Consider the following 19,867-nt stretch of genomic DNA (forward strand, 5'->3'; position numbering starts at 1 on the left):
TCCTGCAATAGGTTTTCTTCTCCATCATATTTAAATGCTTAATATTGTCAGTATCGAGTAAACTTGACCTTTTTAACATATATCTAATATGACTTGGAGGTCATGTACATTTATATTTTCTTAAACACAAACACTGCACCTTCTTTTTCTTCATAATAATTAGGAATCACACGTTTTTTTATTTTACTCCATTTCCCTGATTCCTCCATGTTATCAATCAAGGCCTCTAGTATCCCGTCATACTGCGGATCTCTCAGATATTCCTCCCGCATCGACCAGATAATGTACCCACCTGTGAAGAAGACAATAAGAATGTAAGTGTGTTTGTTATTTTTAGTGTGTGTGTGTCGAGTCGTACATGTGTGTATTTTGTTTTACAATACCTATGTGCTAGTGAGGCAGAAAACATCAGTCATCTTGCAGCCGACAATGAGTTTTCTTCGTAAGATTGAACCCTAGATGTCAGCTTGTGTGTATAAATATAGCGGGATTACAGAGATTTTCTTTATACCAATTATCCAATTTGTACACATGTTTCACACTCCAAAAAAAATTGATGTTCTATTTTAAAGTTCTGATTTTCCTGTTGATCCTCTGCAATGACATACATACTAACCCAGGCCCAGTTGATTATCTAAATAACAACTTAAGTGCATTTTATCATGTACACCTGTATTTTAATACTCTGGTTCACGAAAAAGTAATATATTAATGTGTCAATTAAGATCTGTTTAGAGATCACTTGAAAAATAGTCCAAACTGTCCTTGTGGTCACGCAATTGAAAACTATTACCATTTCTCTTTTGAATGTCCTCTCTATACAGATGAACGACAAACTCTTATGCAGGATCTTATATTAAATAATGTAGATTTCCATAATACAATATCTTTAAATACTATTCTAAATGGTAACACTAATAATACTGATTTACAGAACAACCAATTGATTGAGTGTGTGCATTAATACATTAATGCTACAGGACGGTTCAAATAGATACATATACAAGCTGTATGCGGTTGATGTATTGTTTGTATTCTGTAAGATAAATTCATTATTTCTGTAGATAGTGGATAATATATATATATATTTATATATAATGTGCCAAGGTTGATTGATCACCGGGGAACAAATGTCCATGAACTGTATGTGGTCATGACACTTAAGGTATGATGGAGTAATGTAAATCAATAGTTATAATTTATTTAATTATTGAAAAACTAATAATTCATTATAAAATACCAAAATGTAATATATTTGTATCCTTTGAACTAGTGTTCTCTGTTATCATATTTATTTAAAACAAATATAAACTACATTAAATAAGCCAACAAACCCATGCCAGTAGAAACATATGTGGTGTTAGAGTGTATGAGTGAGTGTTCGAGATTTTCTTGTGTTCTTATATAATTAGTTATGTTTTCTTTTAGTTCATTTTCTATTTGAATTTCAAACTCACCTCAAGACATATCTACTTCAGAGAAGTCCTGGTACATTTCTTTATCAGCATACAATGATGCCGTAGCAAAATTGTAGTGGCTCATGGTCAAGACGTATATACATATATTTAATTCGATTTTGAGTACTGTGTATATCTATAACGGTATAATTAATCGGTCTTGATACAAATTTTACAATTATATTAAATATCAATATCGCAAAGTTTGTATATACTTTTTATTTATTTTTTTATCTTTAGTCCATGTATCCATGAAATAAAGTAATTTTGTAGAAACATGAAAATATTAATCCAGCCTAATAATTGTATATTACCTCGCAATAATGTACCCAAGTGTCATGAGATGAGTTGAAATATAGTGTATGTATGTAAATATTGTATTCAATGTCTTCAACTATCAAAAGTATGATGCTCAATCCTTTTGTTTAATCAATAAAATATATTTGAAATGAAATGTACCCACCTGTCGTTATATACTAAAAGATACTCGGCATGGTATGCACTGTAGAAGATAGAGCATGAACAAGAAGACCAAATGTACTCGATGCTCAAATTACTTTGTGAATTTCATATAATTATTACTTCAACCGGGACAAGGTCAAAATTATTTCTTAAACAAATTGATAGAAAGCAAGCAAATACTACATGCCTAATATCATTACTTTAGACCCTAATGAACTTTGTCAGAATATTTACAATTTACTCACTCATGTGGCTTTCAAAATATGTAAAGGTGATTTATTTAAGAATAACTGTATCCCAGCAGACAGAAGAGGTCATTGAAAGTATTCTTTAACATGTAGCATTGGACGTATTACGGAGTCATTCATTTCCTATTTACAAAATAATATGATTTAGAAATCTGAAAAGTTATTTAGAAGAAGTCGTTTAAATTTTTAACACGTGACCTCGGACGTGACGCATTGTTATAACTTTTGATACATATGGACTGCCTTGTTTATACACCAACAAATAGACAATTCTTCAACACAAAGTCTATAGAAAAACAGGAAGTGAAAGAAACCAAAGCAATTCATCAGGTGAACTACGTAGAGTTTGAATTATTTTTTTCATTTTTAAATCTGCACATCAAATCGAAAATGTTAACAACATGCACAGGAAATAACCTAGATAAATGCCAGATGATAGGCTACTCATAGTGATAATGTCGTCGTCAGCATCCACAATAAAGCAAGGTTACTGTAGATATTTAACAGTTAAATAAATTTTAAACAAACTAATGTTTTTATGTTCACTGAAATGATAACACCATGCAGTTTTTTAAAATACTTCTTATGACGTCGAGATTTGGAATGGCTAGACATCATTATGATTACGAGTTAAAAAGTGTTTACCTTTTCGGGTGATTCTTAACATTTCCAATAATGCTCCTGCCGGAATGTGACCTTGACCCATTCCTCCAGATGATACCACAATGTCATAGGTATCTGCGAAAAAATGTGACTTATTCCTTTTACACTCATACAAAAAGTGCAACAGAGAATTTACATACAAATATTCATAAAGTATTTGTTTATTTCGAGTTTAGGGTCTCGCCACAGTTAATGTCACATGAAGGTGCCCACGGACAATGGACCCACGTATTGGCCATTTAAAAGTGTAATTACTTCTTTACAAATGTTATAATATTTTTGTCTCATTGTTGGTTATTTTATTAGTATTATAAAGATATTATCTTTTAATGGTTTAATAAATGTGTTTCTTTTTAATTAGTTCATTCATAGTATGCTATATTGCCATGGCAATGTTCAACGCAAAACTTTCTCTTTTGCAAGGCACCTACATTGATTGATACCACTAAGTATGAATGGTGCATGTTCTGCCCTTTCTTGAATATTTTAGAGTAACAAATATTGATGAGTTTTTTTCGAAATAAGATGCAAATTTGTCTTGGTTCAAGACAATTTTATCCCTTGGCTCATGTCTGAGAGACTCTTGTAAGAAAAAACAATTTGGATAGCCTTGTGGATTTACTTATCATGCTCTTTGTACGTTATCGTTGATGATCCAGATAAATGTTTGAGGAAGGACTCGCGAGATAGATATTTAAAGTTGAAGTGTTTTATATAGTCTAAATATTTAATGAAAATAACATTTTGTTTGTTTTAGCCATATAAATTGACTGAATATCGATAAACTATTAGTAGTGGGTGCTCTCTCTCTCTGTCTTAAAAATGCTTTAAAATAGTTTTGATGAAGAAATGATGCGCGACAAACTTAGTAATTCACAATTTTCTTTGAAATATCACAGAACAAGGAAAGATAGTAAAAGCTAGTTAGTTCTGGTATGGAGAAAAGGATCGCATGCTAACTAGCTGATTTATGATTGATAGTAATGCGAAGCATATATAAGAAAACAATCTCATTCATAACATTTAATGAATTTTGATTCGAATTATTTTGATATCCTACAGGGGTTGAAATATTAATTAATCTTAAATATCTGCATTTGAATGGAGCAGTTGAAACTAACATGATAATGGAGGGAATACACAGAAACTAACAAGGTAATGGAGTGTATACCCAGACAGTAACTTGTAAATGAAGGGAATAGACAGAAACTAACATGGTAATGGAGTGTATACACAGAAACTAACATGGTGATGGAGGGAATACACAGAAACTAACATGGCAATGGAGGGATTACACAGAAACTAACATGGTAATGGAGGAAATACACAGAAACTTACAAGGTAATGAAGGGATTACACAGAAACTAACATGGTAATGGAGGAAATACACAGAAACTAACATGGTAATATAGGGAATACACAGAAACTAACATGGTAATGGAGGGAATACACAGAAACTAACATGGCAATGGACGGTATACACAGAAACTAACATGGTAATAGAGGGAATACACAGAAACTAACATGGCAATGGAGGGTATAAAAAGAAACTAACATGGGAACGGAGGGAATACACAAAAACTAACGTGCTACTGGAGTGATTAGACAGAAACTAACATAGTAATGGCGGGTATACACAGAAACTAACATGGCAATGGAGAGAATACAGAGATATCAGCATGGTAATGGAGGGAATAATCAGAAATTAGCATGGTAATGGAGGGAATACACATCAACTAACATGGTAATAGGGGGAATACACAGAAACTAACATTGGAATGGAGGGAATACACAGAAACTAACGTGCTACTGGAGGGATTGCACATAAACTAACATGGAGATGGAGGGTATACACAGAAATTAACATGGGAATGGAGGGAATACACAGAACCTAACGTGGTACTAGAGGAAATACACAGAAACTAACATAGTAATGGAGGTAATGCAAAGAAACTAACATGGTAATGGAGGGAATACACAGAAACTAACATAGTAATATAGGGAATACACAGAAACTAACATGGTAATTGAGGGAATACACAGAAACTAACATGGCAAATGAGGGTAGACATAGAAACTTACATGGCAATAGAGGGAATACACAGAAACTAGCATTGCAATGGAGGGTATACACAGAAACTAACGTGCTACTGGAGTGATTACACAGAAAATAACATGGTAATGGAGGGTATAAACAGAAACTTACATGGCAATGGAGAGAATACACAAAAATCAGTATGGTAATGGAGGGAATACACAGAAATTAGCATGGTAAAGGAGGGAATACACAGAAACTAACATGGTACTGGAGGGAATACACAGAAACTTACATAGTAATGGAGGGAATACAAAGAAACTAACATGTTAACGGATGGAATTCACAGAAACTAACAAGGTAATAGAGGATATACACAGAAACTAACGTGGTACTAGAGGGAATACACAGAAACTAACATAGTAATGGAGGTAATGCAAAGAAATTAACATGGTAATGGAGGGTATACACAGAAACTAACATGGCAATGGAGGGAATACACAAAAATCAGCATGGTAATGGAGGGTATACACAGAAACTAACATGGAAATTGATGGAATACACAGAAACTAACATTACAATGGAGGGTATACACAGAAACTAACGTGGTAATGGAGGGAATACACAGAAACTACCATTACAGTCGAGGGAATACACAGAAACTAACATGGTAATGGAGGGAATACACAGAAACTCCCATTACAGTCGAGGGAATACACAGAAACTAACATGGTAATGGAGGGAATACACAGAAACTCCCATTACAGTCGAGGGAATACACAGAAACTAACATGGTAATGGAGGGAATACACAGAAACTAACATTACAAAGGAGGGAATACACAGAAACTAACATGGTAATGGAGGGTATACACAGAAACTAACATTACAGTGGAGGGAATACACAGAAACTAACATGGTAATGGAGGGTATACACAGAAACTAACGTTGTAATGGAGGGAATACACAGAAACTAACATTACAATGGAGGGTATACAGAGAAACTAACGTGGTAATGGAGGGAATACACAGAAACTAACGTGGAAATGGAGGATATACACAGGGAGGGAATACACAGAAACTGACGTGGTAATGGAGGGAATAAACAGAAACTAACATGGTGATGGAGGGAATACACTGAAACTAACATTACACTGGAGGGTTTACACAGAAACTGACATTACAATGGAGGATTTACACAGAAACTACCATTACAGTCGAGGGAATACACAGAAACTAAAATGGTTATGGAGGGGATACACAGAAACTAGCGTGGTAATGGAGGGAATAAACAGAAACTAACATTACGATGGAGGGTTTACACAGAAACTAACTTGGTATTGGAGGGTATACACAGAAACTAACGTTGTAATGGAGGGAATACACAGAAACTAACATTACAATGGAGGGTTTACACAGAAACTAACGTGGTAATGGAGGGAATACACATAAACTAACGTGGTAATGGAGGGAATACACAGAAACTAACATTACAGAGGAGGAAATACACAGAAACTAACATGGTAATGGAGGGTATACACAGAAACTAACATTACAATGGCGGGAATACACAGATTACGATATATGACACCACTCATGTTATCATTTGTGCTGGATAGGTTTGCACGTACCAGCGTTTACTGGGAGTTCCTCTTCCTCAGATATAAACTTGATGATGAACTTCTGATAGACGTTCCTAGCCCTGGCCTTCTCTAACATTTCTGTCGATGGATCCAATGCATGAAGATTTTTGAAGCCTTTTTGGTGCAGCTACAATATATACAAACACACGTTGGCTATCGTGTGACCGTGTCAACTCAAAAACGAAAGAACACAACAAAACTTCTTTAACTTTTAAAATGAACATACTTTACGTCATATGATTGTAATTACCTCTTTGCCAAGGAATCCTGTTCCAGCAGCCAAATCGAGTACCAAGGCACTCATTCTGTTCTTTTCTGGTATGACGGCACAGCATTCGTTGGCCGCCAATACAGGACCTCTAAATTTATCTGGATTGAGATCCTACGAATAAAGATTTGTATGAGTGTTTGAGGATATACGTTTCGCTATAACATTTGTAGAACATTTCTATCTGGAAACTTTACCGTTTCTGTACGTCTGAATTGCTTATAAGCACCCGTCTAGAAGAAAAAAATAGTCATTGGTGTGCTTATAAATCTAAACTGTTTAAATTTGATTTAAAACCGTCTTTGTCAAAAGCTATTCCATTAAAATGTAGCCAGAGTAACTGCAGTAAATACTTCGAGGACATATCAATGAATATCATAAATTATCGCTTTCAGCTTTAGAACAAAATTAACGCTGCTATATGTACGTTAACAGTTTACTCTCGTGTGGACCTACATGTTCGTATGTATCCGCCCAATTGTTGTAGCTGTCTATGACCTCTTCCTTGGTTCGTCCAGGGGTATATACGTCTTTAATCTTGCTGTTCACTCCCATCTTGTCACAGGATTCGGTTGCGTTCATATTGAGTTCTTGAAAAAATAAATCCCAAATTGAATAATGAGACTATGTTGCGTTGGTAAGCTATGTCAAACATAACATCATTGGGCGTTAACCGATTTCGTTTAGAAATTATTCATTCAAGGTAGGTTTTCAAGAAGAAGAGATGATACATTCACTATTCTTTACATAAGTGGCAAGTATAACATATGAAAAATATATTTTAAAAACCTCATTTTGATTAAAACCAGAAAATTAATGGAGTCAGTCATTAGAACGTTTTCATTCACATGGAAATAGATTAAATATCTATGAGAAAGGTAAATAAATAACAAATATAACGAAATCGAAACAGAAACAACTGACAAACAAACCATAGAAACTTTCTTTAAAATCACCAACGTGTTGTAACTGATTCAAAGCGAGTTTAAAAGTGAACAGAGTGCACAATAAAAAAAAAATGGATTCTTTATATGGTTGCTCAAAAGGGCATATCGACAAAGTTTGCAACAAGTGCATTAAAAATCATCAAGCATAATTGGAAAAACATTTTGGAAAAATCATTTGGGTGAACTCTTCTGAAATCAAGGCAACTTCATAGAGAATGGCGTAAAGGAGTACACATGTGATATTTCTAGGCAAATGCTTACCTGTTGTATTGATATAGATCTCGTTACTTACCTCTAAGAAAACAACTCTGTCACATCAAAGCGAATCTGTGAATGAGGATCCTAATAGAAATACGTTTATGACCTATCTATGCTTAACCGGGCCTCTGTTACATGAAGCTACTATCGTTAAAAGCGTATATAATTATGTGTACAATTCTATACTGAAAACAACGGATGTTAAATATTCTAGTCAATCGATATGTCCTGATATTTTGTGTTTACAAATAGTTTTTTGATAAAAGTTGATGTAAAGAGATTCCGTGCTCTGATTCGGTAAAACTCGATGCATAACAATTGGGCATGGATGAAATATATTCTACGTACCATGATTTCTGAGAAAATTCCATTTAGTAAAATATCATTCCTTTTACCGAAGAAACTTGTAACCGATTACCGAAAGAAAATATGTAAAAGAAATGGATTATCCCTAGCATTTCTTTCGTTGTTGTTAATCTCTATTTTAAACGTCAGAGCTTAATACACAGACATATCCAGTCATAGTGGAATTGGCTGAAACATCATGAGTATACACTTGACTATTAACTCTTTAAATTGACAGTTTTCATGTACACTGTAAGTATGTGAGGTATTACAATACAAGTAAAGACTTACCCGGGTAATATGAAAAGTGAAACAACCTCTCTGTCCAAATGCGCCGTTGAGAATGAGTGATATGTGCACAGTACAGTCCCGTGCGTATTGCCCATCCCATCAAAACACCTCACTCAGCCTGTCGTTTAGAAACGGGTTATTGGGGACACGTTGTATAATTTTGAGATATGTATGAGCGCTTATAACAAGGCAGCAATTTGTGAGTGGATAGTTTAGTTTGGTTTAACGTCCTATCAACAGCTATGGGCATTTAAGGACGGCCTCCCCTGTGTACAAGATGCATGCGTATAGTGCTACCTCATTGAAACATACTGCCGAAAACACCCAGCAGGACACCCCATCTGGTCACATTATACTGACAACGGGCGAACCAGTTGAACAAAAGGAAGATTTACATAGAGACCCTTATCCTTTTCAATAAGGAAGTCATAGTCTGTATCTAGGTGTAGCTATGTAGACATTTTTGGGAAAATGAAATTTCCTGTATTTCTCGTTTTGAAAATACTTTCGGAAAATGATATTCAAAAGGGGGGAAAGACGAAGGTTTTATGAAGATATCAAAACCGAAAATGAATAGATTCTTTGAATGATAGTTATCTCCCTCTCATTATGGCGCTACAATATACATTATCCTTATTTTTTATTTGTTGAACTATACATTTACATGTAAATGAGATATTGACAAAAGAAATCAAATTTTGCACAAAATCGTTTTCTCCGTATGAGACCATCAGGTGCATAGCAACCATGTAAATGTAGATCACTATGCATTTGAATGTCTAATACAGTGTCGACGTTAACGTTTGTTTCTTCTTTTAATTTTCTGCATCCTTACAATATGTCTTGTCATTATACGCCATTTATTACAGAAAAAATAACATACACATCACATACATTTCTGAAATTTATTTAATTATGGCATATTTTGTGGCCACGGCTGTAATTGAAATATTTTATGTTTGATAATATTTGAAATTGTGAGTGTCGCCACGGGCTGACACCATCAATGTTTTATTATCCTAACACACAAGTCAAACACCACGTGTGGAACCACACCACTCCATACATTCAAACACCAGTTGTGGAGCCACACCACTCTATACATTCAAACACCACTTGTGGAGCCACACCACTCCATACAAGCATCAATTGTTCAAAGTCACACAATCTGTGAACATATATATAGTGTGGTCGGATGGTGCAGTGGATAGCGCACTTGCCTTTCACCTAACCGGCCGGGGTTCGATTCCCTGATCGGACGTGAAAAGGTATGGGGTCCCCTGCCCGACTACGTGGGTTTTCTCCGGGTACTCCGGTTTCCTCCCACACTAAGACCCCCGCGCGCTAACATCCGGGCCAACAAGAGTGATTAATATAAGTTGACATAACTTGTTTCATAATTGTTGTAAAATAAATAAAGTTTATATTTATTTATATATAAGTCATTGTTTCACTTTCATCAATTCCGAATATTATGAAATATAATTGATGTGCACTAAACCCCGGAAACGGCGATAAAGTGCATCTTAAGGTAAACTGATTGGATGTGCCGCGCGAGGCCCAACATGGAATGACTTGCTATCTTGACTACGGCCGTGACAGAAAACAGGAATTGTTCCGTCCTCCACAAGAAGTATCCAAGTTCAGCAACATGTTACTAACACAAACTGAAACGAAAGAAACCCGCAGCAGTATCTTCTTTCATACTCTGGGAAGGGAGGGCGGGAGAAAAGATTTTTTAAACAGATTTAACAGAGGTATCTTTTGCACTTGCCTGATCCAGTGTCGTAGAGACGATGCTGAGGAAAGGGGAAGATAACTCTTTCCTAAAATGTAACTCCCAGTAAGGGAGGTAACCTGAGTAAAACAAACCATTTATTTTGCAGATAAAAAAGGAAACTATTTAATATAAAATGAAATAGTTATGAATGTAATGTCACGTCATAACTTAAAGCTGATGGTCACCCCTGCAGATCGGCGATCGAGAACGAATAAACCTGTTGTTACCCAACGAATGTTTCGAAGGAGGCGACTAATGGGCAGATATGGGGGTTTGCGGTTGTACCCTCTACAAGGGGACACTAAGGCGACTAAAAAATCTGCTGCATCCATTTCAATTTTTGGGACCCCTAGTGATGACTGCAGATTTGGTGCTACACACTTTGTTGTGACGTCACAGTTTATGCAGTGAGCACATAGCACGTTAGCAAGCCTGACCGATGGCAATTTATCTTTTTTGTTGAGATGCGGAGACCAAGAGGACGACTGCAGGAAATAGGCTGTCGCAAATATTGTCGTCAGTGCATGCTAGAGACTACACGGACACTTCAGAATCGGGTCCAGTGACTGAAGAAACAATCGGGATGCAGCACGAAGGGGACGCACACGTGATGCAGAAATCTACAATCCTATCGCCCAGCGGTTCTGACCTCATCCAAAGGAAGATAAAAGAACTTGAATCAAAGTATGAAGCGTTAGAACAAGCTTTGAGCGGGCGAGAATAAGACCGAGACACGAGTCAACGCCCTTGTGCCCCCGCGCGGGGGACGTAGCTCCCCCTCCGAATCCATGTACACCTCCACAAGCTCCGGCCATGGTACGTGGTAAGAAAAAGGCCAGAGAAAATGTTGACTTTGTGTCGCTCAATCCCCTATTGTTGATTGAAACTCAGAGCACTTATGAACTTGGAAACGAGACCAAGTTACAATTGGGAAGTGAAAAGAAAATGACATTTGGGGATGTAACTATAGAACAGTACGGCTACGCGAGTATACAAATCATCCAATATGATAAAGACAGGTAATATTACACTGGATGCTCATGCAGACTATTTGTCCTACTCACAGTCAGTATTTCGTCTCGCGGCAAACAAAGTATGGCACAGTGTGTTATTGTATGATATGGAATATCGTGATCGCCAAGTTCAGGATACTTTTCGATGGGGGTCATTTTTACCAAATCTGCGCGAGTTCAATTTGATCCAAAAACCCGACTCTGTTTCAGCAAAGGCATTGACCGAGATAAGGGACACTAGTAGTGGAGCACGGCCAGGGTACTCAGCAAAGAAAGGGAAAGGTCCTTTCCTACCTGACGGTCGTACTATTCGTCGTCGGTTTAACACTGGTGAGTGCGCACGTATGGACTGTCGTATGGTATTTCATTGCGCGTTGTGTTACTCAAAAAATCACAATGCGAAACAGCATTCCGGATTGAACGTCTCTCCCGGAGGACGTCCATACCAAGCTCCCTTTCGGGGCTGCAAAGAGTCCAAGTATTTTTCAGCGGTTAAGTAGCGCTGTGTGTAGAATTATGAAAGTAAGGTACAATTTTTGTGTTATTTCCTACCTGGATGGTTTCCTCATTATTGAACAAAGCTATGACCAATGTACCAAGGCATTGTTCCGCCTTTTGAAGTTGTAACTTAGACTGGGTTTTACATTAATTTTTCAAAACTAGAAGGTCCATCTCGGCGTCTTGTTTTTGTAGTAGTGTTGATTGACACAGCAAAGCTGACATTAAGTTTGCCAAATGAGAAACTTGCAGAATTTTTTAAACTATCGTGTGAGGTCAGAGGTCGACATAGGGCTAGTAGAGCCCAGCTAGGGTCACTAATAGGAAAGCTTAATTTGGGCTGCCAGGTAATCAAAGGTAGGCGTACTTTTTTACGCCGTATATTGGACTTGAGACATGGAATTATTGGCAGTTACCACAAAGTTTTACTATCTACAGACTTTTTCGAGGATTTAGATTGGTGGATTTCTTTTACAAATGTGTTTGATGGAACTTTGCATTTTATAGACAGTAAACCGATTACAAGTCTAGTGTCCTACGCCTGTACTACCGTTGGTGGGGCCTATTATGATGGAGATTATATTATATCAATTGGCCTATTGATCTACCCAGTGTGGCAGATCAGCATATTAACATTAAAGCGAGTGTGATGCTGATGTTAGCCTTGTATAGGTGGCACCGGGACTTACAAAATAACCACGTGATTGTGTTTACAGACAATATGACTGCCAACTCTATAATCAATAAAGGTACTTGTAAATACCCATATGTAATGAGCCTACTGAGGCAATTGTTTTGGATGGAAGCCACCCATAATTTGTCGGTAAAGGCAGTGTATGTGGAAGGGAGGAACAATATATTAGCTGATACCATATCACGCCTACATACGCCACAGATGTTAACAACATTGGGCCATAACATCCTGTATATAGTGCCGGACAGATTCCTTTAACCGTGAATGAACTGAGTAGCCATATGTCATGGTTATTTATACATTCTAGGTGGGGCAGAGCTGCGGTCAACCCTGGCTAACAGTTTGGTCAAGAACCAGGAGCGTGGTTGGGCGGATGGAACTGTGCGGACTTATGGTGTACAACTTCAGTGCTATGAGACATTTTGTGAGCTAAGTGGACTGGCAGTAGCTCCAACAACACCTGACAATATGTGCTTGTATATAGACTATCTGACAGATCACAAAAAGTTTAAATACTGTACTATTGTGAATTACTTGAATATGCAGATGTTGTGTGGGACAATTGTACACTAGCTCAAAAAAAACTATTAGAATCAATACAATTAGAGGCTGCAAGATTAATTACAGGTTTACGTAGAGGGACATCACATGATAAATTATACAAGGAATTAGGATGGGAAACTTTGAGCTGCAGAAGAAATAAACATAAACTAATTTTAATGTATAGAATAATGAATAATGAAACCCCAGATTACCTAAGAGAAATTATTCAACCATATATTCATGATGAAACCCTTGACAGATATCCCCTCCGAACAAACAGATTATTTGATCCCCCTTTTTGTCGTACTGTAAACTATTTTGAAAGTTTTTTCCGTCCATGCTAAATGAAATGAATAGACTTGCCCCAGATATTACTAACATCCAATCTACCGCACAGTTTTAAAGGTTACTAACTACAAAGCAATATATGAAATCTGAAACAAGTGATGTTTTTAAATACTTTGGCAATCGTGATGTTAACATTATACTTTGCCAATTAAGAAATAATGCTAGTAATCTAAATTATGATCGTTATAAAGATCACTTAATGGAATCTCCAATGTGTGAGTGTAACGGATCTTTCGAAACTGCTGCATATTATTTTTCTGAATGTAATCAATATAATAATATTCGTCAGACTCTCCAACAGAGTTTGAATCATCACACTCACGATCATCTGTATATAAATGTCCTATTAAAATATTGTAATAGTTGTAATGATATACATAATAGAGATATCTTATCTCATGTATCAAACTTTATATCGCAATCAAACAGATTTTCATTAATATAATATTTGACTTACCCTTACTATTTTTTGGAACATAATTATACATTCTTACATTTTTATATATATATATATATATATATATATATTCCAAGTCATATGTTTAAAAGCGTTATACCCCAATTATTTTTTTTATTTTTTTCTTCTTCTTTTAGCTTACATCAAGATATGAAGTAACTCCTTTCAATTTAATTAAAGAATTACTATATTACTTGCAGGAGTTGGTGTTGCCCTACTTACAAATTATATATCTATTTGCTGAAATTGGCTTTTGATCCTTAACAGTGTGTGATGGCTTGTGTGTTATACATATGGACTGTATGGCCTGTATCTGTTGGGGGAATACATCCAATATCACCAAATATTTATACTCAACAGTTTACCTTATATAAATACCAGTAACTCATTGTCTAATACTTGATATTATTCACTGAAGATAATAGTCTAGTAAATATCTCAAATTGAATATCCCTAGTGAAAGGGTTACTATATCTCAAGAATACTGAAAAAGTCTGTTTACATCAAGGAGTTACTTACCCTTATCCCAAACATCATATCAATGTACAAATATATGTCTGTGTTTCTTACCACCTGTTGTCACTTTAAGAAGAGGACTTAGATAGGCTATGCCTGATGTCTGATCCTATTGACTATTGCTTATATTGTCAATAAAATTTGTTGAAATTGAAATTGAATTACTTGAATATTATCAAACATATTCATAAAGCAAAGGGCTATACTCATCCTGTATCAAACAACTGGCTCGTCAAAAACGTTTTGAATGGTGTTAAGGGCACCTGTAATTACGCCAGAGTTGTTAAGGGCAATTAGGATGGGCCTCTATATGGAAGACCAAGTATATCTGTGTATATGGGTAGCATGTCTCATGGGATTTTTCGGTTTATTACGCTCAGGGAACTTCCTTCATTATGGGGAATATGTACAGCACCGAGATATTTGTGTGAGTGATGTGTTATACCACAGACAGGGGTATATTATAGAGTTGTTGTGGACAAAAACTGTCCAACTCCGGGAGAAGCAATTATGTATTGTCATGCCTACTATTATAGGTGATATGTTGTGTCCAAGCACCGCAGTGAAGGCATTATTGCAGTGGCATGTTTCAGTTGGCGCTGAGGCCAGTTACCCATTTTTGTGTTATTTGACCTACGTAATGTTTATTAGCAGAGTAAATAGCATCATTCATTATCAGCAGATCCCTACGCTGATCACAGGCCACTCATTCCGTAGGGGTGGTGCCACTTGGTGTATGTCAGTAGGAATGCCAGAAAGTATGATTAAAGAACTTGGTATGTGAAAGAGTGATGCCCGTCTTCGCTACACAGAAGTCGATGTGTGTCAATCCTGGTCACATTATACTGACTACGGGTGAACCAATTTTTGCCATTACCCTAAATAATGTTAGGCAGGGAATAACAAGTACCATTTTCAAGGACTTTGGTACATCCCTGCCCGGAGAAATTTAAAGATAATTACTTAGGTTTCAAGAAAATATTATGAAGCGACGGACCTAGGATTTTCTTATAGATTTAATATACATTTTTCTTATATTTTTTAGTTAAAGTTGAAAATAAACAGAACAAGAACATCAGAACGTGATGAAGATTTACAAAGAGCATATTTTATATTTTATAGAAAGTATGAGACCGGGAAACGAAGCCGGCTTACAAAGTCCGAAGATTAATCAACGATGTTATAGAATTAAATACTAAATTATTTGGCCGGTTTACACAAAGATCTGGACTGGACAGAATCTGGTTTAAATAAAATCCACATCACATCAAACTTTATTAAATTATTCAGCTTCAATACATTATTACGAGATATCAATTTGGGGCTAGTCCTGCACTTAAGGCGAAACCAATATTTCTGTATTGATCATGCTCAAAATAAAATATTTATTTACTTGTAATCTACAGCTGGACCTGGATCCCCTTTCTTAAAGTTTCGTTCAACACCAGGTCGCCTTACTTTAAGAAAAGTCTAGGTCAGTCGCTGCATAAAGGCACTGCATGTGTTATTAAGTCTAAATTTCGAGTTATCTTTAATTGAGTTATCTTTAATCGAGTTATCATCTCGACATTTCGAGTTAGTATCATGAAAACAATGAAACTATGTTATTTAAAGTGGCCGTAATGCCCTTCCGTACATTAGTGTTATTGTGACGGATATTGAAGTTGCAAACCAGATGAAAGGAATTAAATTAAAACATGTCAAGGTATTAGATGCTGTTTTTCGACACAACAACATGCATATTATGTACGTGTAGTTTCGACATTCAATACCAACATACCCTGTCTCTTGCATACACACACGCATGCATGCATACACTACACACATGGATGCACGTCCTTAAATGACCTTAGCTGTTAATACGAAGTTAAACATTATTAAACCAAACAAAACATTTGTTTGGTCTGTATTTCCTGTGTCTGAAATATCCAAACTATACCTACATAATTCGTGAGACATGTTGTATAAGTACTGGTTCTTCTTCTTGTTCTGGTTCTTCTAATCTTTCCGGGCCATCAAAGATATCTTTATGTCACTTGAAGTATGCTTGCATCACCGACAGATGGTATGCAGTGCACTGGAATAAGATCACTGTGACTTTCACCTCAATGTCAAAGGTCAAATAAATGCAACAATTTTCAGAAAATTCTTGCCCAGCCAGTAAATTTTAAACTGTTAAAGATATCTTGATCAAACTTGAAGTATACCTGCATCACCCACAGAAAGTGTGCAGTACACTGGAATTAGTTCTCGTGCCCTAGTATATACAGAAGACAACTAACATGAACCTGAATAATTGAAAAGTTTAATGGTTTAGAATTTACACACGTTAATCTTGATTTGACCTTTCTATTCTTCCAATTATGCATATTAGCTAATACGGGGAGACCTACGTTTCTGTTAACAAAATAATTTTCTAGTTTGCATGTGGTTTTGACGAAACACAGCATCTAATACATTGCCCCTTGCAAACGCTCTTTCCTATGGGTTTCCTTTTAGTCTTCAAGCTACTTATTTTCTTTGAAATGATGAACCTACTCAAACTCAACATTTCCCTATTTTAGCCCAGTATCTGGTGTAGTCTTCCAGAGAATTTATAAAGATATTAATGCTCAATAAAAAAAACTCCGTAATGGAAAGTTATAATAGCTTTTATAGAAGGGATTAAAATAACTAAGAGACTCATGTAACCCCTGCAGGTCGGGGATCGACAAAAGAATACACCTATGGTTATCTACTGCATGTATAGTAAGAGGCAACTAGTGTTTTAACCTCCTGTATAATTTAGGATTTGCCTTTCTGCACTCTATTTGGCAATACGAAATCGACCAAACTAAGCCTGCCGCACACGTTGCACTATTTGGGATTTTATTTTTTCTCTCTGCTTATAACTACCTTTTATTTAGTAGCGCCTTGCTTTAGAAAGGGAATTGTATCTGTTCCCAAGCCGGGACATACCCAAGTCCTTGAAATGGTTATTGTTATTCCCTGCTTAACGTTCAACAGTTAGGGTGTTTACAACAACAGCTTCTCCCGTTGTCAGTATACTGTGACCAGGCTGAATGCTTTGCATGTTGTCTTCGACATGTTATTTCAGTGAGATAGCACTACAAAGTCGGTATCAGATCCGCGCTATCATAAGGAGGCAAGTGAACAAACATACACTGCCTCCAGCACACATGCACGCTTACACAACACACATGGAACACGTCCTTAAATGCCCTTAGCTTAGTTTAAACATGTTTTATTGACAACATATTGACAAAGGGATTAGTCGGTAAGTTTTTCCAACTTAATAATTGAATTCTCTAGGACTTCTCAATGACCTTAGCTGCTGATAGGACGTAAAACAAAATCGTGACATCCCGTTATGTTCACTTGAGAAGCAAATAGAGCGGTTGATGAAATGTAAACAAAGAAAACATGGAATAATTTATGAGTATTTTCTTATTCTTTTATTTAATATGTCCATATCTAAGGCACACCACACTTTTTTAAATATCTTAGTTCGAAGCAATCCGACATTTTCACAGGCAGCGATAAGCATATTTTCATCCGATCAGTAAGAACGGGTACATGTAGGCTTTTTCTTCGAAATATGGATATTCAAAGTACTTTGTATATAAATATGAGTCCATTCTTTTTGAAGGCGTAGTTAGGTACGACACGCCTCTCGACATTGACCCATTTTCCTTGGGCCTCTAATTTAGCCATGAGTGGTTCGAGACGGTCCTTGTATTCTGGTACATTGTAGAGATATTCCTCTCGCATTACGATCACCACATAGCCACCTATACAAGAAAAAGGCAACTAATGAGGTTTTCATGGAATGCTTCTTAATTAGAACATTGTTTCATCAATACAAGTACATACATTTCAATTAATTCTGACGAATATTGTACATCATTAGCTACTAATGAACAAAATCAATATTTTAAATTGTCATGATATCGGTTAACGAACTATCCTGACTAAGACCAAATTATTGATCATTATTTTGAAATCCTTCATTAGGTCAAGAAGAAAGACGTTAAATCGACATTATAATTTTGAAATGAGAGAAAAGATGTTAACGTATCGATATTCCACCCGGTCCGCGATTACAACGTAGCCACATGTCCGAGAGGAAGACAACTTGCTATGAGGTTATGATAGGATATTACTTAAGCCGCGATCACATCTAACGGTCATGCAAGTTGTTGACCTAAGTGGGGGATGACCGTAGATGACTGTAGTAAACCGAAGGTTACCTTAGTGAACTAGTAAATGTAGTTAGACATAGTTCAACGTAGTTATAAATGTTTGAAGTTTGAACTTCAAGAAAATCATAATTTGGCCGTGGTTAGCCCAAAATTGTTCTAACATATTCAAAATATCTTTACGGTGAGTTGGTATGCAAAGAACCTACTGTGACCGTAATTTGAACGTAGTTGACCGTTATTGACCCTACTTTACCGTAGCGTTTACCGTAGTTGACCGTAGTAATATGGCACTACGGTTAACACTACGGTCAAGTAGGGTCAAGTAAGGAAAGCTATTAGGGTTGGACTACGTTTGAAGTACGGTGAACTAGGGTAAAGTACGGTTAAGTAATGTTTAATTTAGGGTTCGGGAACTACGTCTAATTCGTTTAACTCAGGTCACCTGCGGTCTACTACAGTCAACTATGGTCATCCCCCACTACGGCCAACTACATGCGTGACCGTTAGATGTGACCGCGGCTTTATTTACTACACTGCTTCTGAACTAAAAGATGAAACCGTTGTTGAAAAGGGTTTCAATTAATTTTGAACATGATTCCGTCTCGTTTAGAAGTAAACAAAATGAAAAATTGAAATTATGTTTACTCTTTCGTTATTAAAAAAAAAAAAATGAAATTAAATCGGCATTATAATTTTGGCGTAAAAAAAAGAGTAAATTACTAAATCAAAATAACAGGGATGTTTAATTGTACTATATGATTATATTATTCTTTCTTTAATTTATTCAAGATGACTTTTGATTGAGATCTCTTATTAATATATTATACACATTTTTTACTGAAGATGTTTCTGTTCTTATATCAAAATACGTTCAAACGTAATAGATATATCCTGCTAAACGCGTCTGCTTATATGTTTTCAATTAAGAATTCCAGCTAATTGTTTGTATATATACCATGGATACATTACGAATTACATTAAACTTAATGAAGTATGTCAATGTTTACCTGATTTCACTATACGGATTATTTCATAAAGAGCCTCACAGGGGATATGACCGTCTCCCATTCCTCCTGATGACGTCACACAGTTATAAAAACCTGTGTAAATACGCCAAAATAACATTTACTTGATTTCTTTGCCAATGTTTTAACAAACTGAAGTACTATAAACGATAATGCTGCAGTGATATATATATTA

At 36.0% G+C, this 19,867-nt stretch overlaps 1 protein-coding gene across 8 annotated transcripts in view; it reads right to left on the minus strand.

The window, feature by feature from the left end:
- LOC110464785 (Williams-Beuren syndrome chromosomal region 27 protein-like) overlaps nucleotides 1–19,867 on the minus strand; it is a 42,620-nt gene continuing 22,753 nt past the window's right edge. For 3 of the 8 annotated variants that reach the window (XM_021520254.1, XM_021520237.1, XM_021520245.1), the window contains 2 exons: nucleotides 19,675–19,767; nucleotides 17,898–18,256 (listed from right to left, as the gene is read on the minus strand). In XM_021520254.1, the coding sequence (XP_021375929.1) occupies nucleotides 18,072–18,256; nucleotides 19,675–19,767 (278 nt within the window). In that variant the 3' untranslated portion in view covers nucleotides 17,898–18,071. Of the gene's footprint in view, nucleotides 293–2,812; nucleotides 2,906–6,495; nucleotides 6,635–6,757; nucleotides 6,890–7,231; nucleotides 7,366–8,616; nucleotides 8,735–16,408; nucleotides 16,498–17,897; nucleotides 18,257–19,674; nucleotides 19,768–19,867 lie in introns of those variants that run through there. The other 5 variants (XM_021520228.1, XM_021520219.1, XM_021520211.1 and 2 more) reach the window with 4 other exon arrangements.

The sequence above is a fragment of the Mizuhopecten yessoensis genome, unplaced genomic scaffold (genome assembly GCF_002113885.1).
Source record: "Mizuhopecten yessoensis strain PY_sf001 unplaced genomic scaffold, ASM211388v2 scaffold1539, whole genome shotgun sequence".
NCBI classification, from domain to species: Eukaryota; Metazoa; Mollusca; class Bivalvia; order Pectinida; family Pectinidae; genus Mizuhopecten; species Mizuhopecten yessoensis.